This window comes from Equus caballus, chromosome 1 (assembly GCF_041296265.1).
Source record: "Equus caballus isolate H_3958 breed thoroughbred chromosome 1, TB-T2T, whole genome shotgun sequence".
Taxonomy (NCBI): domain Eukaryota; kingdom Metazoa; phylum Chordata; class Mammalia; order Perissodactyla; family Equidae; genus Equus; species Equus caballus.
In genome coordinates this window covers 153320372-153345483 of record NC_091684.1, presented here as the reverse complement: position 1 = coordinate 153345483, position 25112 = coordinate 153320372, and the positions used below count along the sequence as shown (strand labels likewise).

At 40.3% G+C, this 25112-nt stretch overlaps 1 protein-coding gene across 12 annotated transcripts in view; it reads right to left on the bottom strand.

Annotated features, from left to right (window-relative positions):
• Positions 1-4016: 4016 nt before the first annotated feature.
• Positions 4017-25112, bottom strand: part of ATP8B4 (ATPase phospholipid transporting 8B4 (putative)) — a 216286-nt gene continuing 195190 nt past the window's right edge. For 11 of the 12 annotated variants that reach the window (XM_023617657.2, XM_005603053.4, XM_023617645.2 and 8 more), the window contains 5 exons: positions 20898-20981; positions 17895-18140; positions 10902-11040; positions 7871-8001; positions 4017-6213 (listed from right to left, as the gene is read on the bottom strand). In XM_023617657.2, coding sequence (XP_023473425.1) covers positions 5932-6213; positions 7871-8001; positions 10902-11040; positions 17895-18140; positions 20898-20981 — 882 coding nt within the window. In that variant the 3' untranslated portion in view covers positions 4017-5931. The remainder of the gene's footprint in view (positions 6214-7870; positions 8002-10901; positions 11041-17894; positions 18141-20897; positions 20982-25112) is intronic. The other variant, XR_002799642.2, reaches the window with a different exon arrangement.

Below are 25112 nucleotides of genomic sequence, written 5' to 3'. Positions count from 1 at the left end.
TTCACCAGCCATTTCTCAAACTCCTACAATCCAGAAATTACCATATTTCATATTTTAGTATCTCTGAAATGAGGAATAAGTCTCTCATGCCATGGCATCTTTGCAACTCTAATTGGCAATTTTTTTGGTTTTCATGTAGTATATAAATTAATGGTACATCTTTGAAATGGGAGCATCTTAAATTCAATGCACTATGGCGTGCGTAACGTGCAGTAGAAAGATTCTGCAGTAGAACCTCCCCAAGGGAGGGAAAAAGAAAGAGTTTCTGTTTCTTAGTATCTCAGACCCTCCTCGCCTCCTCACACACTCAGGGCTCAGCCCAGTAGTGCAAAGTGCTTTAGCACATTTCATCTGAGATAACGAAATGTGCACTAGGTGCAAACTATGTGTAAACCTTCCACTGAGAACTTTGAGGAGGAAATGGAACCAGAAAACAAAGTCCTGCCAATCAAAAAGATATTTCCGGTGATCTTTTCTAGCACCAAAAATTTAACTAAACTCCCAGACTCCCGAACCACAATTATTTATAAATGTTTTATTTGTAAAGTTATTTGATCAATAATGTCAGTAATTCATACAGATAAGAAACCATTCACAACATCTAAGGATATTTTCTCATTAATGTTGTGCAGCTAGAAATGATTCATGTTGTTCAAAATACATCATCTTACGGCTGTAGAAAATGTAAGCTATTAGCTGGGACAGCAAAGCAATATCAAGAAAATATTTTGACCTGTCCTATAGTATCTGTTGATTACTTGGCCTATAAATCTTGTTTCTATCTAGTTCAAACCAAGTAGGCACCTTATAAAGAAAAATAGGCATTGTTTTCATATGCGACTTAGAGTGTGGTCAGAATAATGCTGAGTGCCAGCTGCCATCAGCAGGGGGGCAGCGCCAGCCATTAATGGCCCATGTCAATTCTTACTGGTCAACGTTCCTGCCGAACTGATGGATAAAAGTTTTAATATCTCCTCCAATCACCTAATCGTGATCTCAAATTAATTCTTTTTCAATCATCACTTAATGAAAGTGACATCATCTCAAGAAAGTAACATGAATGTTATTCAAAACCTCTACTGAGGATTTTCTGGAGTCAGTGCAATTCCTGTCCAATCTCTGTACATCAGCTCTGCTTCTATATTTACATAGTGCTGCACACTGAGAAGAGGGAGTCAGAAAGGGGACCAGAAGCAAAATCATCGACCGCATCCTACTCACTGCTCACATTTACCTGGAAGGAGGCACGGAGCATAGAAACATTTGTGACAAGGATGAAACGACTGGATTTCTCCTTGATCACTTCCAAATTAAGTTAACCATCATCTTTCCATGCATCCTGGTTCAACAAGATTTTTCTGTATAAGCCCAGGGCTGCAGTTTATTAAAAACTTTAAATTGCCCTTGTAAACCTTACGGGAATTCGAATTGAGATAGCCAGAGATTTCTGGCCAACTCATCATTAGTATTTCTTGAACTCTGGTCGTTTATTTACGCAGCTCCAAGCTGATTTGCATTCTGCACCAGTTACAAGAATAGGTCTGCCAGGAAGTGTTGAAACATGAGGACACATAGGCCCCTTTCTCGGTTAAGTCATGGGTCCCAACCTACAGATTAGCCCAGCCAGGTCCTCCGAATCTTTTGCAATGAGCATTTTGAAACACATGGGTCATCTAATTCTGGCTTCCAGGCAGTTCAGCGAAATGCTTAGGCTAGGGAATTGCAAAAGTTTATGATTTCTCACCGAGGAATGAAATGTGACGCAGTAGAGCAAACAGCAGACATTTAATACCAGATGTTAATGCAAAAATTGGAAAATTGTGGCCCCACATGATTATCTGACCCCTGACCTGCAAAAGCCCATCACGGTCCAGAAGGCGTCATCATTTCTGGCTTCTTCCACCATTAAACTTTGTGTCCAATTTTTTTTTAATGTAAAATAATACTTCTGAGTGCTTTAACTAATTAGATCGTATCAATCTCAAGACATTTTGTGCACACAGTAACACAGTAATGCAATTCCTTACCGTAAAAATCAGAAGCCTTTCTGATTTTTGCATTTTCTAGAAATTTCTAAAAATAGTTTGAGGCGTGTTGATTTCCCTTGTGTGTCCTCCACACCTCTCTAACTTCATGAAATGCATAAGGGAAAGGAAGGAAAGGAGGAAATCTTGCTTATTTGCATTGAGAGGGAAAGAGAACACCTGAAATAGACATTGCAAAACGTTTTGACATTGTTTACACTCCGTCCCTGAATCTGTACACTTGAGAAACAGAATGACTATTTTAGAAGGAGGGTGGAATGTTTAGAAATCACAAATCTATGAGAGGAGCTAGGGTGGAATGAGAAGTCATAAGTAGTGAGCTTTGGATTTGGTGGCAGAGCTGAGCGACTTCCAGCTCTTTTAGTTTCTGTGTGATATTGGGCAAAGCACTTAACCTCTCTGTGCCTCAATTTCCTCTTCATAAAATAGGTTTAACATGAATGTCCTGACCCCCTCACAGGGTTGTTGAAGGCTCAAAGAATGTACAAACTGATACTTAAAGCCAAAAAGTTCAGTTGATGCACAAACTGAAAAGTTCTTTATAAGTATGAAGTAAATCACTCAAGCTCTACTGTTTCAGCTTGAATCTTGAGGAAGCTGAGGCCCGAAGAATCTCCTTTAAGCCCAGGGACAAGGTAGAGAGGACTTTCAAATGGCCCTCTTCTTACTGGGCGTGAGTATCTTACCTTCGTTTCTGTATATTTTTGATATTTAAAATGGCAGAGAGGAGAGGAAAGGGTGGATATAAGACCTTAGTGAATCATTAACAAGAAATTGAGTGTGTTCAGCTGACCCAGGCCAAAGCACGACCATAGGGTTTAGTCCTCTGTGGTGGGCTGAGTGAGAGCCAAGAAAGCAGGACCCCAGGGGTTGATCAAGAGAAATACCAACCCTGACAAGAGCCAAGCTCTGCCCTCGAGAGAGAGCATCTCTGCCTCTCTCTTCTTCTGTCTCTCTCCAATCAAAACCAAGTGCAAACACACAGTGGGAAATACGGGCAAGAACAGCTCACAGAAAGAGCGAATGAGAAAGGGTCTTGGAGACCATATGTCCAATCTCCCCACTAACGGACTAAGATGCTAAGACCCAGGGAGTCAGATGGCATGCCTGCCTCGCATACACCAGCAGCACTGCTGTGAGGGAGCCAGAGCAACTGGCCCCTTTTCAAATAATCTTTTCTTGATCTCACAGTGACTACAAAGGAGATTTTGTTATTCACATCTCAAATACAATCCAATGTTTTTCTTTTAAGGAATTAAATTTCTTTTTCAGAGAGTCAGGTCATCTTAAGAGAGATATAACTGGAAACTTTTCTCCCTTCCTCCTTTCTTCCCTCCATTCCTTCCTTCCTCTCTAGCTTTCTTTCCTCCACAGGTATGTGTACCCGGAGGCAGAAGAGAGAGACAAAGATAGCAGATCTAAGTCAGGGAAATACAATTTGCAATCGCCTTATAAGAGCTCAAAACTTGGACTGAGACTTTAAAAACACAAGGTTACCAACTTCAGTCCCAAGTCTAGAAAAAGGTTTTTTTCCTTTCCAAATAATATGATAACATTTATGTAAAATTAAAATTTTACTGTTCCCCGGTACACCACCATCACCGTCCACCCCTCAGGCTCTTTATCTTAAGGTTCAAAAAATTCTCCGGCATTTATAATTGAATGCTCTTGCAATGGGTGTGTGAGCTTGTTTGAATCTCCTGGGGCCAAAGTAAACTGATAATGTGTTTCTCTCACAATCATCTACTTTGTTTATAAACAGCCTTATTTAATTTAAACTAAACTTGCAAACTTGGACGTTCCTTATCTTTCCTATCCCTTACATATAGGCCCAATTGGTTCATTTTATTCTTGACTCTGATCCTAAGACTGATGTACATTTTCCCCAGACATGTAGAGGAGGAGAAAAAAAAATCGGTTGACCAACTCTCCCCAGTGAGTTCCCGATGAAGAAGAGACACAACATCAAACGCCAGTAGTGCCAAAACATTTACTGAAACTTTTCAAATCTTTCAAAAACGTTACAAAAAGCCAGCAAACTCAGTGAAACTAATGACAAATTTAGACATTGAAAACTAACATCTGGGTAAGTCTATGCAGGCATGTAAGGGAAAAGGGAACATGTATGAGCATTTATTATGACTAAAGCACTGTAGGAGGCTCTTTCACACATAGCTCATTTGATCCCATTTAGGAAAAATTATCCCAGACTTGGAAATTAAGACCAAAAAGAAAGCATTATGTGATCAATTAATATCACCCTAGCCCATTATCCATCAAACCCATCCAAGGGCCATCTGACTCCTGGGAAATATAACTTTGACTACTAATTCAATAGGGACGAAATTAAGGCTCCTGAAGAATTGGAGGTTGACTTGTAGAAATTGATAAGGCATGGATGATGATTGGTTTTTGCTTCTGAAATTTACCTCCAAGGTTATCGTTTTATTTCCCTGTAGGACACTAACCGGTTTTATAGCTTACTTTGCAATCTCATTTCATCAAGGCCTTTCCCACTGACTACTTCAATTCCAGTTCTTCACATTCTCTTCAAGCTGCTCTGTTATTCTGACTATGAGTTAAATGGAACTTAACTCATCATCTATTCATATGAGAATTATGTTTTTAATGATTCGAAAGTTTGTGCTTTGATAATCCTCAAACAACCACATGAGGTAGGTAGTATATCCTCATTTTACAGAGGAAGAAACAAAATCTCAGAGGAGGCACATTACCTGCCCAAAGTGAGAGAGGTAAGACGCGATAGAGCTGGAGTTCGGACACAAATCTCACAGGAATTACAGTGGGAATTCACATGTGGACTGAAAATTTGCACCGAACCATCTCCAAAAAATCAACCTCAACTACATGTTTCCATGTTTGAATTATAAACAAGACAGCTGATGATCAAAAGCAACTAACTCTGAATGATCTAAGCCTGAGCATTTAAATAGTAATTGAAGAGATTGTTTATTAATCTGTTTGGTTTCAAATCTGAACTTTTTAAAATTGGAAACTTGGAAGGTATTTGCCCATATACTATATGAAAAACAATCATTAAAGGGTGAAATTCCAGTGCTTTGCTGGTTCTATTAATGATTTTGGATGACTCGGGGCAAACTATCATTGAGGCTGTTATAAAAGTCATTAAAAAGTACTTAGACTACCTACTAGAGAGCCTCTGACATTTCATGAACATGTGCCCCAGAGCTTTTTGAATAAATTTGACCACATTACCAGCCCATCCCACTGTAAAGATGCTCACTCTACTTCATCTCTAAACTAGTAGAAAAATGAGGAACACCAACACATTCCTCTACTCTTCAGGCCGGAAGGGGATGTGTTGTCTCAGTTGAACACACAGGTAGATATCAAGACTGGAAAGTGACAAGCTGCTCTTAGTCTGAAAGCACCTTAGGACGCATTTTAAATCTTAAAAGCATATCCTGGGAAAGGCTGAGCTTACCTATACGTGTTTATCTGTCAACAAGCACACTCTTCAGCTGGGATATTTTGATTACCTTTTGATTGCACCGTTTTATCCATCTGAAGATTCATTCAATGTATATGCAGACTTACAAGTTTTTCTCCATAAATAAGATTCTGAAGTTCAGGTCCATTGGTATCTAGGTTGTTAAAAACCTGTGCTTGTCTTGTGAGAGGTCTGTCTGTCCACCAAATCACGAATTCGACAGTGACCATCTGGCCTGGTTTCCCCATAGAGCACAGCGCCATTTGATGGGCACTGGCAGCTGTCTGCCACAGATTTAAATCAAGTAAGGCAGTCTGCCCCACCCCAAACCCCCGATCCCAGACTCTGGAGCCAGCTGAATTTCAGCTCCAGCTGAAGTGAAAAGATAACTATGCGGTTCAAATTCATCTTGCCTCACAGTTTCACTGTTTTATCCTGGCTGAAGCTGCTCACTGTGTCTGTGGTTTTTTTACATAAATTTTCAATCCAACTAGTGCTATTATACAGTGTCTTTTCCAACCCTGATGTTGGGGGTAGATTTTTAGCTCGCATATTTTTTCCAGATGTGATAAGCTCTCCATAGCCCTCTTGGTGAGCAAAAGCATATCCAGATCTTCTTGAGCTTGATCTGCGAGTCTGAGGCCTTCGGCTATGTAGGGGCCTTGCCTTCTTTTGAGCCTTCTGCCGCTGACGGAGCTGAAGAGGAAGAAGACCCAGAGTGAGAGGATGCATCCAAATCATAGACTCCAGGCAGTGGGCCACCCTGTGAAGCGAAGGCCTTCCTGGTATACACAACAACAGCAACAAAATACTCACCTTCATTGCAAAAGGAAATGTTTCACCTGAAAACTGAGAAATTTTCCACCAAAAGATTATACTAGATGCTGGTCAATCTTTATTGCTACTAAGTGACTATTAAGTAAGCTAACAGTAAGACAAATTTCATTTTTGTCTCCATCTTATACATCCATCTTAAATGAATAGGAACATACTTTTGTACAGAAAAATTTTCTAACATGCACCACCCAAACACAGTCAGTATGACAATTTATAGTCCCATTCTCCCCAAACAGGCCTCTTCGCTTTCTTTTAGAGATTCTCAAGAGCCAATAGTCATTAGTAACTGAACTAGGAGAAAATTTAGAAATGGACAGTCAGAAATTTCCAACTCTGGTATGAGTAGGTCAACAGACCATGAGATTTTCAAGGTTTTCATTTCTTTGGGATTTTTTTGTGGCCTTTAGAAGAGCTCAACATCATTTGGGTGGGTTTCCAACACTTCATTCGTTTCCTTGTAAAGCTGAGGAGAAAAAGATCCAAAGTTTTGTGCAAGCCACATTGTTCTCTGATTCAGCTGATCTCCTGGAGTCTGGCTTTCATGTCAGGAGAAAGCCGTTAAAAGCAGAAAATCATGATCTGACTTAATGCCGGAAGAAATGAGCATTGTCTTTCTTCCTTCAGCTCATCCATCATTTTCTCAGTTTACATCAGAATGGGCTCACAGAGCCAAAGAGAAAGGACAGACATAACAGGGGAATCCGTGAGTCATTTCAGAAGGAATCTTGTCATACTTTGGCCCCAGAATGTGAGGGACAGTGTGATAAGGGAAGTTCTACCCGAGTCCCTCTCACATCATTGGCCTGGTCACTCACCCCATCAACATTTCCCCTTCTCATGACACGGCTATGAATGTATGTCTCCCCTTTCTTTCTCCTTTTCTCTTTTTATCTGGGTCCTGACCTAACTTGACATCGTCTTGTTTATACCATTCTGCCCCTGAAATACTGAAATATGTTCTGTTAATGCCTTGGCTTAGGTATTCCTATAATCCGTTCTTTCTATTTTCCTTCTAACTTTATATTTTACAATCCAGCCATACTGTTGCTATTCCCTTTCTTAATCTGCTCAGGATATAACATCTCCCCCATGTTTTTGGATCTGCTTACACATTTCCACAAATATTTAGAGTCCCTCCACCTCATACCTATCTCCCTGTATTGCCCCTCCTTCCCCCCAGGTCAATAACTTTCCCTCTAGCTTGCCTTTGCCTTAGAACAATTGTCCAAAATGCTCTCAGTAAGCTTCTTTTTTAAACGTCAACTTTTAAAAATACCCAATTTAACTTGCAATCTGTGACTCCCCACCCACATTTAGTCTAGTCCTTTATCTTCTTCGGCACTCACAAGGCTACTACATTCAGATGTGGGCCATTCCATCTACTGTGATGTGATGCTGTGTACCTGCAAGTGTTTCCAATGACACATTCATTCACCCTTCCCTGGGCTTCCAAGAAGGACATGATTCCAAGAGCCAACAACCAGCCATTCAAGTACTCTTCAGTACTCCAACATACCTGATCACTTAGGGTCGGGAACAAATCCACCTTCAAAAATCTGAATGCCACCACAGGCATAACTGAAGCAACTGTGGTTAAGAGAATAACAAGCCAAATGCACTTCTGGGTCAAGGAATGTCGTGCATTTCCTATTATTAAAGAAAAATATACATTGTGGTTATGAATAGGACTGAATTATTGAATTAATAGGCTCTTTGACTGTTACCATTAGGTCTTTTTTGAAATGGTGAGGTTGGCACTACCTAGGAGAACCCCTAGGTGTCTTCCCCAGTGTAAAGCATGTGCAACGGTGATGAGGAGAAGGCAAGAGTGATCAGATCACCACCCTTGGGAACTGCTTCATGGCCTGATCATTTGGAGACTGCCAGCCAGAGCCAGGCATCTCTGATCTAGGCTCAGCCCAGTTTCACTCAGGACACAGAATTCTCCCATCCAGCCTCAAGATCCCTTGACTACAAAGCAGCCATTATTTTTAAAAGGCAGATTTACCCTTATGGACTCGAATAAAACTATCATATCATAAGTACACAATATATGTCCTGGATACAGGTACAATCTCAAATAATGGTCTTGGTGGCTAGTTATGTCATAAAAGGTGAGCTTTATTGACTACAGGGCCAGCCTTTTAAATTCAAGCAACAGCCCCAAAAAACCTGCCTCAAAGGGACTTGCTGATTTCTCTGACGATCACTTGAATATGAAGTACTCAAGGTTCCCAGGAGATCAGGGATCCTCCTGGGTTTGTGAAAAGACCACTCCCCTTACTGAGAGCCTGCTGATGCAGCCATCCAACATGCTAATGCAATAGAGTAGTGAAACTCATTTCTAAGCCTGAAGCCAGTTTCCTTGTCTTATACTTACATCTCATATACTGGAATGTTTGTTTAAACAAAGCAGTAAGTGTCAGTAAGGCAGACAGACAAATTCTACGGGAAGATGTCAACCCTATTTATATCACCAAAATAAACTTTTGTCCTGGTTGGTTTTCTAGGGATTTACCATGATACCTCTAATTATCCAGGTTCCCTCTCCTAATGCTAAAGTATTAACACCATTCGAATGGACTTTGGGTATGAGGGCCTGGCTACTGATTGGTATGTCTACATTTTCTGGATTTGAAGGACAGAATCTGCCTACTAAAGAGCAGTTGATTCCAGTCTCCTGGGCAGAAACAAACTTGGCTCAATAAATTAAATGTCTCTTTGAGCTCCTTGAAGCTCAGTCCCCCCAGGCATGGCTGGAAAAACAAGCTTCACTTTAAAACCACACTCCTGCTTGCTGCTGGCTACTAAGGAAAAAAAAATTTTTCTTAAACCCCAATGTTGATCTAACTTTTGAAAAGTCTCATTGGAGCTCAGTAATTAATTCCTGGAATGGCATGTGCTTAGCTAGAGAGAGTGGTCCCCCCACAAACTACTTTCTCCACTTGAGGCATTCCAGTCTCATTACGCATGCTAGAATGCTCTCTTACGACTGGAAGTCTTTTGGTCAATGCACTGAACTTTCAGATTTGGCAACCAAATAAAAAGAAAAAACTTAAAAATAGTTCTAATGTCTTTCTTTCCTAACATGCTTGTTCTTATTCATAACTATCTTGTTTCTACATGGTTGGAATCTTTGGGTAAACATAGTATCAATATTATGTATTAAGTAAGAGTGGTGCAATTTAAAGATTTCCATGTACATGCAGGGCAAGGCAAAGTTGAAGAACAACATTCTTAAGTGTAAGTATGAATTTTAAAGGAATTATAATCTCAGGTGCCTTTGCCTCAACGGAAATGTATAATCTCACAGTTGCTCTTGTTTCGACTTCTATATGAATCAGTCTTCTAAGAACTGTTTCTCTAGACTGAGTTCCCCAACTAGTGGATGAAAATCTCAGTCTGCCCTGATTGAGCTCAAGAAGGATGTCACTGTGTGTCTCTCTTTTCCACAGTTTACTGGGATGAACTCAGAAACATCACTCTTACCAACCTATCTCACACATTAGAGATTTCAAAACTTCTGAGAAAGTATATTAAGAGCCCTACTGTGTCAACGGCTGGCCCTTTGGTGGCCCTTGCTAGGAATCATTTTGAAATGTGAAGTGCAATGGTATTATACTCCACAGATAGATCAGATGTACACTCTTTGTAGAATCGTAGAATCTGAGGATTTTAAGGGATTTTAGGAGGTCCTTTGCTATCTATCTCTTGATGAAATCACTCTGCAATATCCCCAACCAGTAATCAAGCCGCACTTGCTTGAATAATCATCATTATCATCATCATCATCATCACCATCATTATCACCATAATCATGGTTAACATCTATTGAAAAAGTACTATGTACCAGGCTACATGCTAAGCATTTTATATGTGTTATCTCATTTGACCCTCGCAAATTTCCTATGAATATAGGAACTGTTAATATTTCCAGTTTAGAACTGAAGATGTTAAGGCATGAAAGGGAAAAGAAACTTGCCCAGGGTCACATAGCTTGTAAGTGATAGAGGTCACACTTGGACCTTGGCTGTCTAACTACAGAGCCTACTTCTTGTGCCACTTATGAACTAATGTCCAGCAATTTTTAGAAGACTCTAAATTATACATCATTTCTTTCTTATCTAAATGCAAATAAATTCCACAGGTGAACTTTGGCAGAGATGTTGGTGATAATGTGGCAAAAAAGGGAGAGCCTAGTATTTCTCTCTCTTCCCTCTAGCATACATGAACTTTTCCCAGGTCTTCAGGTAGTCCTGATACATATGCTATGCCTCTTGTTTACGAAGCGACAGTCTATTGCATCTGGGCTGTTGGGAACCTATAAGCAGCTATCTCAATGATTCCTCTGAACCTGGTAAGGACAGAAGAAACTAATCTTTTGGAGCCTTTTTCAAGCCTGGGAGCCTTCAGATGCCTGGCTCAATTAATTCCTAGAGAAAAGACTACCAATCATCCCTAGTCCCACCCAACACAGAAAAGAAATTACAAAGACAAATAAATGACAGCACGACACTAAGCCCCAGGAGATAGTAGGACTCACTCACCAACAAATGGAAACTGGTTTGGGAAGATGGCAAAGATGCCATTACTGTGCATTGTAAATAAAATGGAGAAATAAGTGGCAATGCTGCCCCAAATGAAGACGTGATTAACGACAGTCCAGTAGCTGGTATCCAAGGCTATCTGCAAATAAAGTCAAATGCAAAGGGGAGGTCTTTGAGGATTAAAAGAACATCATTTCACTGAGTGATGTTGCCCCAGAATGCTTTGTGAAAAGATGGTCGCATCTGTCTAGCTACCAGCCAACCACAGGCACTCCCACTTTCTGCACAACATGGGAGACTGACTTGATATTTCCAGTAGACAACTGACATTAGAACTTATATCTGCAAGCCATTACATCTGCCAAGGTTGAGTCAGAATCAGGAGATAAAATGTTAAACTTCTTTTAAGTGAGAAATAAGAAAGCAGAATGGTTTCTAATTTCAAAGTTACTTTCCAAATTGCTCTTAAAACTTTTCTATTGGAAAAAAAATTTTTCTGTAGTGAGCAAGTGCAGCATTTTATAATCTGTACATAAATTTTCACATGACCATTTTTACACTGGCATAATCATTTACCATCACTGTTCTAACTCATTTTAATGATCCTTCCCTTTAAATTATTCAAAGAATAACAAATAAAAATCCTTAATCCTCTTTTGGCGTAAAATTCAGAAGCTGGGATACATGGGGGCTTTCTCCTTTCCAATAACTTGTTGTGGCAGTGCAGCTAAAAAAGAGTGGCCTGCCACTGAGGAGTCAAGGAAGCCACTGATGAATATTAACCCTTGAGTTCTCAGAGAAAGAAAAGTTGGTTCTTGCATCATTTTTGCATCTCAGAGGTCCCAAATGGCCCGAGTGCAGGTGTGCATTTCTAGCAGAGTCTAGTGCAAGACCACACATTTCTTACCTGCCCGAGGGCCCTACCTACATAGTAAATAGATCTTTCTCTGCATATGGAGACATACTTCCCCTTCCCACTTGAAGTTTACTGTCCTTTAAAATGTTGTCCTATTAAAAGGATGCTGGCAGCCTTGATGTAAACTACAGAGATGATAAACGGACAATCTTTTCTTTCCACAAGAGGCCTGAGAACAGGGATCCCTGCCATCCAAGCCTCGGCAAAGAGATGGTTTTCCAGTTCATTTGGCTGCCAAAACATTAGACCAATATCTCCAACTTTACCTTCCACCACTTGTAAGTTCATCACCATTCAAGAGATACCAATAGCCTGACCCGTGTGGGTATGAGTACGCAAAGAAACATCACAACCAACTTAAGAGGGCTCAACCAGAAAAACAAGAACAGGTGGCTCCTATTGAGGCAGAACTAATGGAAAAGACAGACAAGCACTATGACCCAAAAAAAAGTAATGGGGACTCTTAAGGGGATGCAATTAGATCACAGAAAAATATTCTGGAAGAAAAATCATTATTTCTGATTTTAAAAATTCAATAGAGAAACCAAATAAGACTAGACTGATGAGAATTGAATTAATATTCTGGAAAAAACAAATGGAAATAATATCTCACAACAGAGAGCAAAAACTTGAAGAAATGGAAACCTTGTGCAAAAACATATGAGACGTGGATGGCAAATCCATAGATGTCAGATTCATGGGCCCAATATACAAATAACGGCATTTTAGAAAGAGAAAAAGAAACAAATAGAGAAGTAACAATCAAAGAAATGACAGAAGAAAACCACACTGTGATAACAAACAGGAAAGATTTTCAGATTGGGAGGGCACTCTAAAACGTAGGCAAATTAATTAAAGAAGATACATTCTGGTGACAGATGTGAAGTCCAAGGATAAAGAACATAAGTTTCTAGATAGAGAAGATCTTACAAAGGAAAGTGAATCAACCTAATATCAAACTACTATACTGAAACTAGGATAAAGTGGAATAACATTTACAAAGTTCCTAAAGAAAAAGGCTTTGATTCAAGAATCTTATGCTTATCCAATATATCATTTAAATGTAAAGACAAGGAAAGAAAGCTTTGAACTCAAAAGTATACACCCATGTACCTTTTTTGAACGAATTACTCAAGGAAATTTCTATAACCAACTAAAAATTAAATCAGAAGAAAGACCTCAAAATAGCAAAAGACAAAGAGCATAAAAATGGTGGTAAGCAATGATTCTTATAAATTTATAGTTGGCTCTAAATGAGTAATAATTTGCACATGAGCTGCAGTATTAATTTAGAAAGAACTTTTGCAGCAATCAAAACATATGTTAAGGAGCATTTAATAACATCCTGGAACTAAAATTCTAAATTATTAACATGCAAGAGTTGGAGAAGAGAGTAGGGGCAGGAAGGGAGAAGTAAAGCAAAAAAATTTCCAAAGGAATACTACTCAGCCATAAAAAGAGGAAGTCGTGCCATTTGCAACAAGGATGGATCTTGAGGGTATTATGCTAAGTGAATTAAGTCAGCCAGAGAAAGACAACTACCGTATGATTTCACTCATATGTGGAAGATAAACAAACAAATAGATATGAAAAACAGATTGGTGGTTACCAGAGGGGAAGGGAGTGGGAGGAGGGCAAAAGGAGTAAAGGGGCACATATGTATGGTGATGGATGGAAACTAAAGTTTGGATGGTGAACATGATGTGGTCTATACAGAAGATGAAATATAACGATGTACACCTCAAATTTACATAATGTTATAAACCAGTGTGACCTCAATAAAATAATTTTTTTAAAAAATTTCCAAAACTGTTTGATTTGGAGGTAGATGAGGGAAGGTGTGGAACAGGATAGTGAAACATTTGGTGGAGAAACTAATTGTTTAATTTTGGTATACCAGTACGGAAATAGAGATTTAAATGACTATGAAAATAGGGAGAAATCACTAGGAAAATGGGAATACAATAGTAAACTGTAAATTATTCACAATAAATAGGATATTTAAAAAATCACAATGCACCTAAGTACACAAAGGAAAAAGTGAAAATAAAAATGTAGAATTAAAAGTACTCATAAAACAACATGAAAGAAGCAAGATAAAATACATAAGTTATTACACAAAAACGAATAACTGAACTCTCTCATCAAAGGAGAAAAATTAATAGAATGAGATAAGAAAGAAATAAAAATGAAGGGATGGGCCCAGATTATATATCAAGCAAGTGTGGACTGAAAAAAGCAAGAAAAGTAAAACTGATATAAAAAAATTGAAACCTACGTAAGGATATTTTATCATGAAAAATGATAAAAGCTACAAAGAACAAGTAACGATCAAGAACCATGATGCAGCCAATAAAATAGGCTTGAATTATATAAGATAAAATTTGGAAATACAAGGAGAACATGGTAAGATTCACAGTCTCAGTGGAAAACTATAATACACTTCTCTCAGTCTTTGACGAGCTTGGTGGTGGAGGTGATAATTCTCTGGAATTCTGTGGCTGACCCTCTGGCATCCGGTCCCCAGTGTGTTCAGAGACCAGCTGTAAGAGGTGGTCATAGCAGAGTTTTCACCAGGACAATGCAGCCACGTGGTTGGGTGTTGCTTCCAATGGTTCTGTGCCTGGTTGTGCCCTCCTTGGATCATTTGCTCTCCTGAATATTCTGGAGCTACTGAGTAGTTTTTAATAGATCTTTTTAACTTAAACAAGTGTCTGCTGTCTGTAACTACAATCTTTTTGGAAATTAATATGGTAATATTTGTGAAACTTAAAATGTATATACTCTCTGACCCAGCAATGAAAAAAGCAAAATACCATTTTTCATCTATCAGCTTGATAACAGGATTTCTGACACCAGAAATTTCATTTCTGGGAATTTATCTGACAGTACCGAAAATACATGTACTAGTGTATGCATTGCAGCTTCGCTTCAATAACAACAACAAAAAATGGAAACATCTTGAAAGTCTGTCAATAGAGAACTGATGAATAAATTATTGCATACCCATATTATGAAATCCTGTGCAGATCTTAAAAAGATTAAGATGGATCTGAATGTGCTGATTTGGAAAGCTGTCCAGAATATATGGTTAAGTGAGAAAAGCATTTTACAGAATAATATGCAAAGCTATGATCTCTTTTGTTGACTGTATGTGTGTGTGTCTCAAAGCAAAGAAAAAAATGTGGAAGGATTTAAGCTATTGGTAATCATAATGGTAGTTAACCAAGGGAGCATGGGGAAGGAAAGAAAGATAGTTCATTTTATTCTAAACACTCCTATATTGTTTGAAATGTCAAAAGGAGTATTTTATAATTCAAATTACTAAAAAAAAAAAAAACCTGATTTTTTTTAAAAAATGAGACTGCTGAAGATTGGCCTATAGCATCAGGACACGTAAATAAGATTTCTAACTGTAATTATAGATCATGGAACTTTCATGGGAGTTATTGCCACAACGACGTCAAGCATAGACAATGAGAAAAGGATATGAATGCCCCTGTCAAAGTGAGCTGATTCACAAAATTCCTGAAACTTATTCTATGTATTAAGGACAGCAGTTTCTGATTGAAGCCAACATCGCTGAGCCTTCATGGTTAAAAGCATTTGCACACTCAAGTCTGAGAATTCTATGGTAAAGCAAATATTTTCAGGGCTTCCTAGAAATAAAAATAAGTGTTAGACTAAATTGACGAGAATCTATATATTCCTCAAGTTGAAATTCTAAATCTAAAGTTAATATAAAAACACAGCACTGGCTGCTGTGATAGAATATAAGAAAATCAATTATGGACAAGCAAAGGGAAAAAGAGAAAAAGAGATATAGGAATATCAACAGGGTTTTTTTTTTTAATTAAAAAGATAAAGCTAACCAAAAATTGTAGGGTTAATTATGAAAATTAGTTTCACTAAAAACATATAATGCCTGTCACATCTACAAAGAATTTTCCAGGTAATTTTTTACCCTCACTGATATAGCAGATAATGTTAAGGACAGTTTGAAGTATATTTTCCATTTGCTTTTTCTCTCAGATATTGGCCTTTTAATTCAGTTACTACCTTTCAAATTATCTCTTGGAGCACCAAGTAACAGGCTTGATCTGGAGGTGAATAAGCTGTTACCACTAAAGCCATGTCCCTGTACATCCAACAACTGCCCTCCCCACCAGAAGGAGAATCCAGAGAACTGGAAACACGCCCTCACGACAAGGAGTAGATCACCTAATTTTCTGGGCTGGAACCATAAGAGTATACACAGACTGCACTCAGTGATCGAAAAGACAAGAAAACAAAACAGAGATTGGAGTGCCCAATATCGTGGCAACAGCTATAAGAAAAGATGCATCAATAGCTTCTTGTGAGGTGACACACACCTTATCCAGGTAATAGAATCTCATGATGAATGCCTTAGCTATGTCAGAGGCTTCCAAGTCACTCCACTACGTACTTCCTCCTTTGCTACAGAACTGAATATAGGGCAACTAGGCACGGAGGGGTCACAGAGCTTCAGGAGGCTTTATTTAGTTGTGAAACAGACAAACAGAACTCCTTTTTGAGTGGAGAAATCTGGTTCTGCTTTTGGATGCTACTTGCTGATCCTGAATTTTTTTTTTTTTTTTTTGAGGAAGATTAGCCCTGAGCTAACGTCTGCTGCCAATCCTCCTCTTTTTGCTGAGGAAGACTGGCCCTGAGCTAACATCCGTGCCCGTCTTCCTCTACTTTATACGTGGGACACCTGCCACAGCATGGCTTTGCCAAGTGGTGCCGTGTCCACACCCGAGATCCAAACCAGCAAACCCCAGGCCGCCGAGAAGCGGAACATGGGAACTTAACTGCTGCGCCACTGGGCCAGCCCCCTGATCCTGAATTTTTGAACTCCCAAGATGTCACGTGTGAGATGACTTTGGTGTAAACTGAATGATACTCACTTAGATGGATGAAGGAATGGCAGAAACGTCCTTTAAAAGCAATACGCTTACATTTGACTCATTCAATCTAATAAATATTTATTGAGTCGTGAAGAGAAAGTCTGGGGTTTAATGAGATCCTCTGGTGGATATGAGCAGCTAAGGTTTATAAAAGGGATTGTTTATAGGATAGAAAAAGGACTGACCAAAGGCAATTCAAACTCTATAAAAATTAAACCCTTGAGCCAGCCGTAATGGCCTAGTGGTTAAAGTTTGGCACTCACTGCTTTGGTGGCCTGGCTTCACTTCCCACTCATGGAACCGTAACACTTGTCTGTCAGTAGCCATTCTGTGGTGGTGGGTCACATAGAAGAACTAGAATGACTTATAACTAGGATATACAACCACGTACTGGGGTTTTGGGGAAGGAAAATAAAATTAAGCCCTTAAATGATACTTGCCCTTTAAAAAACAAAACAAAACAAAACAAAACAAAAAACCGAGTTCACATTGCTTGCTGTATCCACACACAGGTACAGACTTTAAAGCATCAGAAAGCTTTTGTGAATTCTACCTCATATCTAACAACACTGTCCACCATTTACACTGAAAAGGAAATACAAACAAACTCAAGCTGTCCAATAAAGACCAATGATCATCAGAAATCTCCCCCACCAGAAGAGCTTCTCTGAATTTGAGATTCGTATATGCCACAGATGACATTGAACCTCTTGAATAATTCCACAGAAATGTATTACCCAATAAACTTTAGATCTTACTTTAAAACCTGAAAGCTATTAAGTCTTATAGAAATCACGGGAAAATTTCTCATTGTGTTATTGTTGGAAAACTTTTCTCCTTCAAATGCAAGAAGGACGTAGCATATAATCAGTTCTCTTTATATACAATGCTCAACCCCAAGAAGTGATTCCTTGTCAGGTTTCTACTAACATGAATGTTATAGACACCCAATGCTAATCCCCTACGTCTGGTAATACATATTAAGGCTTCCTGTTTTCATCTCAAAATGTGTAGTTAAAAAGAAAACCCCAGTACTCTTTTAGAATTATTATTTTTCCCCCAACAAGTAGACAAAATCAGTCAACAATAAAACGAAATTTTAAAAGTTGTAAAGCTATCAAATTAAGATATTTTTACCAGCAGGGTTACCTGTACACTGACCACAATGACCAAGGATGTGGCCATGGTAACTGCAAAAGACTGGTAGTCTGCAAGGTGCTGCCCATCTTCTCCAGCTGCGTTGTAAAAGGCCCCGTAGGGGATGAAGAAAAGGGCTAATGAGGTGTAGATTCCGTGCGCCATGCAGATTAAAAATTTACGCTTGTTAAAAAGTAGATTCTGCTGTCCAGGTTGGTAGAGCTGGGGATAGTCCATGCTGTTCTGGTCATTCACATCCTGTCAACAGAATAGTACTTCAGTGGAGGAGGCTTGAGGAGAAGTCAGAGAGAGAGAATTCCCCGTCTCTGGAAATAGCCAGTGCATGGCTAAGCATGACCTAATATGCACTACTTCTTGCCTTATTTTCATTCTCACCATAACCGAAAAGATAATAAAATGATCCCTATTTTGTAGAGGAGGAACTTGAGTCTCTGAGATTTATGAGAGGTCACACAGCAGTTCTAGCAGAACCAGAACGTGACTTGCACCCATATATTTGGCTTCAAGCTGAAGTTTCCTTCCTATACGCTCCTGCAGCTGCACTCATGCTCCCAGAGTTCTAGTACATTATATACAGCCTATGGGCCCCCAGGGGCTAATTGCCAAAGCAGTGAGTGGTAGTGATCAGGAGATGGCAACAGAGAGCTGCAGAGTTGGAATTGGCCATAGGCGTTCCCAACTTTGGGGGGTGGGAGTCGGGGAGCACTTGGGTGAGGGGAACAGGGAAAGGGGGAAATTCCATGTGGGATCCCAGGTGGGAAGGGAGCTGAGCTTGAAGAGCTGAGTGTTCTACCCAGCGAGGATTCCAACAGCAGCTTCTTCCAAGAGTTCAGGACAAAAAGTTGAAGCAGAAGGAGAAGGCATCATGTTTGGGCCCAACAGCGTCCCGGGAGAAACTAAAGCAGTGCATCTCAAACTTACTATGCACACAGATCACCTGGGGAGCAGATTATGATTCAGTAGGTCTGTGGTGGGGCCTGAGGCTCTGCGTTTCCAACCAGATCCAAAGTAATGCTGATGATGACATTGTGAGCACTGAAGCCAAATGCCAAAACCAAAAAGGATGGCAAAGACTGACCACTGGGGACATCAGAGGACCACGGGTGGAGGAGAAGCAATGGAAGAAGGAGCAACACAGGAGTGAACGCTGGGGGCAGACGAAGTTCCCCTTCCCACTTGCTGGATCTTGCCAAACAGGGTCCCATGAAGAACACTGACATATTCTCTTAGGAAGTTCTGTTTGAGGATGTTGTTGGGAGCTTCTGCTCAGTGACTGGTGGGGCTCCACACACAGGCTTGAAACCAGACAATCCTGAGTTCAAAGCCTGCTCTGCTGCTTAGCAGGTGTGTAATCCTAGACCTGTTCCTTAACCTGTCTGAGCCTCAGTTTCCTCATCTCCAGAAATGCACACAACAGCACCTCGTTCACAGGACCACTGTCATGAGTAAATAGGTATGTATTCAGCAGAGTTCTTGCCACACTGTAGGTAATAAATAGTAGATGCTTCTATAAATAATAACAGGTAAAATAGTGATGATGGTAATAATAACAATAGGAACAGCACAGCAACCTCAGAGTTACGTGCCTGGTGCTCAGCTGACTTCTGTCACTTATTGGCCATATGGCTTCATGAACCTCTGAGCATTGGTTTCCTCCTTATAAAATGAGTGGATCCATAAATGATCACCAAGCCTTGCAGCATTGCCTTCTGTGATCCCGCGATCAGTTTAAGGGCCAAAGTTGACAAAGTGGGAAAGGAGAGGGGCAGACACTCAACTTGATGGCAATAAGGGGCCTTATTATATTTTATTTTCAAATTGCACAATAACCATCTTTTCCCAGAAACTGCTTTATTTTTATTATTTCATTCCACATTCTGGGCAGCTATAAAGCACCAAGGAAAGAAACCCTTGAAAGCATGGGCACTTGGAAATGAATGTGCTCCATCCTTTACATCTCAGGCCTTTGGTAATTCATTATTTTTTGTAGAATTCCACAAAATAAGCCCTTCACAAGCTGGCCCTTTTACGTATGAGAAGTTAGGCTTACAAGGGACTACAAAGTGATAGAATAGGAGACTGGAGTGAGCTCATAATGTTAAGATTTATATTTTGCAATAGACGGCTTTGGGCCAGAAAATGAGGCCTAGCCAACAGATCTAACAAGAGCCTGGAGAAAATCTGGTCTCCTTAAAAATACTTCAAAAAAATTTTTTTAAACAATACACTCTAATTGTGCCATGGAAACTCCTCTGGCTAGCCTTCCACTTCCCCATAGGCAGCCAGACTTTCCCCCTCTTCCAGGAAGTGCTTTCCAAGGTCTGAGTGTGCCAAGGATCTACCATTTTAATAATTGATTCCCTCCCTCTCTCCCCTCAAGCACGTTGAGCTAGACAAAGGAAGACTGTGCCCCTCCTCTCTACGGCCGAGGGGCTTCGTGTCTTCCTCCTGTGTTGGCAGGGTGCTCCTCAGGCCTGTTGCTCCTGTGCTGGGCTGTGCTGGCCAACAGAGGCTCATCGCAGATGCCAGCTCTCTGCGCTCCAATCTAGGCCCATGATTTTCCATCTATCAGAGTGTGGTTCCCTGAACTCTCAGAGTAATACACTATTTCCTGGGGTGTGACCCACAAGGCGCTAGTTCTGAGGTATATTAATAGGTTCTGTATGAAAAATAAATAAGTAAAACGCTCATAGGAGTTTGGGAAACGCTGGGCTAAGATGAAATGAAAGAGAGAGACGACTTCCTATAGGACATCCCAGAGCCTTTAGAGCAACAATGTGGGGTGGGAATCTTTGAGAGGAGAGCAGCCACAGTGATCAGAGAAGCCTTTTGGGGAGGTGGGGGATCTGGAAGGGTTGCTGAGCCACGTAACGCCTATTGAAACAACCGCACTCCTAGGACTCTTTCCACGGCTGCGTCTTCTACATAGGAGCTAGAAGCAACTAAAAGGCATCAATAGAGCAAATTAAGTTATAAAGACAGAAAATCACATACCTGGTCAAAAATCCCCATGGCTAAAACAGGCAGTGATGTGTAGACAATGTTAAAGAGGGTAATGAACCACTGGTCATAAACGGTCTGAAAAGAAAGAAACACCCATGAGAAACACCACCCACAGGAGTGAGCATACTCACTTTTCGGCTCTTGGATTAAAAACCTCCATTTCCTGAGGTGTATGGGAGCTTGGTGTTAGAGTCAGAGAGACAGGCATTCTCCCCTGGGCTGTCTCTTATCAGCTCTGGTGCCTTAGAGGGGTACTAGATGCCTCTAAATCTCAATGTCTTCATCTCTAAAATGAAACCATATTCTCCTTAAAGAGTTGAGTGGGGATGAAAGGAGATCATATGTAGAATAGCTAACACAATGCTGGACACACAAAAGGTTCCGGACCCTTGTGGTAGGTTATGTCACTCTTCAGGTCTTCAATGGCTTCTAATAAGTCCAATTATCTGATCTAAGCGGTAAGTAAAGGACCCACTAAAATGCTCAGAGGGAGATGCAAAAATGAACCCACCAGCCCTACCCTGTGTTCACATGGAGAGCTTTGCTTGGGAGTGGTTTAAGGCAAGGTGGATGGAGCTAGCTGCTCACTATACTGGGTATAAATGAGTAAAACAGTACAAATATCCCCCCACACCTATGTAGGGCACTTCCTTGCATGAGCCTCACTAAAAGTCAATGAGGCATGTGAAACAGTCATTATATCCCCATTTTGTTGATAAGTACACAGAGATGTAGGAACAGAACGTAATAAGCGTTACAGAGCTTATTATAGGCGAAGGCAAAAATTAAAACCTAGGTCTCCAGCACCTAACTGATGTCTGTTCTGCCACTCTATCCACCATTCATTCATTCATTCAATAAGTATTTATCAAGAAAGCACTATGTGCCAGATACTAGGTTCTAGGCAATGGTAATTCAACATGATATAATCAGATAAAAATTTTTCTAATGGTGGCAGGAAACAGACAATAAACAAGATCACATATATATATATATATATATATATATGTATGTATATATGGGGGTGGTGAGTAAGTGAGAAGATAAGTATTAGGGAGGAAAGAGGAATAGAAAATATGGGAGGGTTGTAATTGAAAGAAGATGATTGGCGCTGTCACTAAGAAGTGACATTTGATGAGTCAGTCCCGGTGGCCTAGTGGTTAAGTTTGGCATGCTCCACTTCAGTGGCCCGGGTTCAGTTCCAGGGCACAGACCTACACCACTCTGCTAGCAGCCATGCTGTGCTGGCAGCCCACATCTTAAAAAATAGAGGAAGATTGGCATGGATGTCAGCTCAGAGAAAATCTTCCTCAGCAAAAAAAAAAAAAAAAGTGACATTTGAGAAAAGATCTGAAGGAAATAAGGGATTGAAATAGCTTTCTAGGATAGGAGCATTCCCTACTGCAAGTAGATCCCAGGAAAAATCCCTAAGGCAAGAAAGCATCCGGTATGTTCAAAGGACAGCAAGACAGCCCATTTGGCAAGAGCAAAGTGAGTCACAGGGAGAACAATGGATGTCAAAGCAGTAAGGAGGAGGATCCTACGCAGGTAAACATGGTTTATTCTCTAAGTGAAATGAGAAGACGTGAGAGGATTTTGAGCAAAGAAACAATCTGATTCGACTTGTAGTCTAACAAGATTACTCTGGATGCTGTGCTGAGAACAGACTGAAGAGGGGCAATGGTGGAAGCTGGGAAACCACTTAGGAGGCTACTGCAGTGGTCCACTGGAGGGTGGAGTTGGCTGGATCAGGTGACCAGCAAGGAGAAGTGATGGGTTTTGAATATATTCTGAAGCACATTTTCTTCTTAGGGAAGTTCTGAGAGCAATGAGGAATCTTAAATACAAATGTTCCAGACAGAGGAGATAAAAGTAGGTTCTACATAGGTATTTAAATAAATAAGGCAATCCTTTAAATTGTGTCCTGTGCAGGTAGATTATATTGAAGAGAAAATATGTTGGTGTCTTTATTGCTAAATCTGGATTTGGACTACACTATATCTAAGCATTATTGTTTACTCTTAGAATGGGTGTCTACTTGCTCAAGGAAAGGGGAAGTGGAGGCCAGTCTTCAGAGGCCAAATCTCAACCTGGACTGCTCTGTTGAAGCTCCACGGGTGGCTTTATTCAACACTGAATAAACCAGACACTGTGAAATACACTGAGTATTGCATTCTGAGCCAGGTTAGCCTCATGGTAAGAAGTAAGGAGGACGGACATTCCCGCCGTCAACCATCTTGGGAGGAGTTCAATCTTAGGGCAAAAGAGTGAGAACAGAAAAGGGAAAAGGAGGAGTGGGTAGACAGGGGAAGGAAGGAAATTGTTTTACTCTCTGTGTATCTCACTCAGATGGTTGCGGCCTGGAATCCACATAGCAAAGACCTGTGCAACATCATTCTCTTTGAGGGTAGGCCAAAGCTAGGCAGGAAAGTTGAATTCCACCACTAATAAATAGCCAAGACAGTATTTAGGCTAAGCAGCAACATTAAGGACTATCATCAAAAGTGTAGGCTTGTGACCAGAATAACCACTTCTAATATCCAGTTTTTAAGTTCTCCAAATGATAACTCCTTTGTATTATTGTCTTGTTAAACTCTATACTTTGAGTCTGTTTGAACTCTGCTGTAAGGATTTGAAAAGGGGGCCTATGTCCAGTGATATGCTAAGTGTTTAACCACTAGCTCTTAAAAAAAAAAAAAAAAAAAAAGCCCTGGTTTATAGCATTTGCCAACTTCCATGGCATAAATATTTCCGCCATGGCTGTCCAAGCAGTGATATCACTAAAAGCAGAGTTGGGAAGAGATGTGCCATAGCATGCCATTATATAGCATTTCTACCCTACAGATCCAATAGACACAAATAACCTCAAGAGCATAAATAGTAAAACATCATATAATAATAAGGAAGTGAGTTTTGAATATTTACGAATTTTGTTTTTAATATAATTTATTTAAATTGTAAGTTTATATCACTTAATTTTTAATAATGGCTGTGTTTAACCACTGGCTCATATAATTCCTGACAACTTAACAACAGCTCTTATGAACCAATATGGGCCAGCTCTAGCATACCACAGCCTACGTCCATGCTCGGAACAAAGTAGTACGAGATAGCAACAGTTACCTGAAGGATCTTAGACTCAATGTTGCAGGAGAGAACCTGCAGCAGGGCAGGGCAGTAGCCTGGGGTGTTAGGCAACCATGAGAATAGACTGGAAAAGCCCATCAGCATTCCCTGGAAACCCCCAGGGTATTTTAGCAGAGGCATCTGAAATAAGCCAAGATTTATGGCACTCATACAAGATGGAAGCATGTGCCATAACAACTGATTCATACCAAACTGCCCGCTGAAGATAATGAAAAAAGCTGAGACCAAAAAAAAAAAAACAAAGGCATCTTCAGGAAAGCATCAATGAACCAAAGATAGTAGGGAATTTATCTGTCAAGGCCAAGGAGAGGATTAGAACTAAAGAACTACTTCAAGGCCTAAGATGTTATTATCTTTCTCCAGAGACTATATTTCTTTTCTTCTACCAGCTGCTGAGGTTGGAGTGAAGGCCTGATGTTCTTCTGGGCCAGGAGCCATCCTGCCATAATGCACCCTGTCCCCTATTGCCAGGAGGCTGTCCTTGGGTCCCAGCCTAGAGTGGGAAGTGTTTCATCAGGATCTCTACCCTTGATGGGCACTGAACCTTGTCCTTCCAGTCCTAGGAAGCAACCAAAAGCAGATGATCTTGAGCCTCTCAGTTGCCTCCAGTAGATCAACACCCCCAGGGCACACGGCTCAGAGCAGTGCAACCCTCCAAGGTCTCAGCCCACAGCGGGAGTGTTAACAGGCTCCCGGATGCCAACTCCTGGCCATCACAAGAGCCCACCAAAACTGCAGCTCAGCCCCTCTCTCTTCCTTCTGATGAGCAAATGAGTCCAACAACTCTCCTCCTAGATGTCTGCCTTCACGCACCAGGAGACAGGAAAATACTCCCAGCAGCACTAGTTGTAACAGTCCCAAACCAGAAACAACCCAAATATTCATCAGGAGTGGAATGGAGAAAGACATTGCAGTATACTGACAAAATAGGAAACTATAGCATAATGAAAAGACAGGAACTATAGCTGTCTCCAAAAACACAAATGAATCAAAAAATACATATCACGTTGAGCAAAAGAAGTCAGACAAAAAAGTATGATTCCATTTCAACAAAGTTCA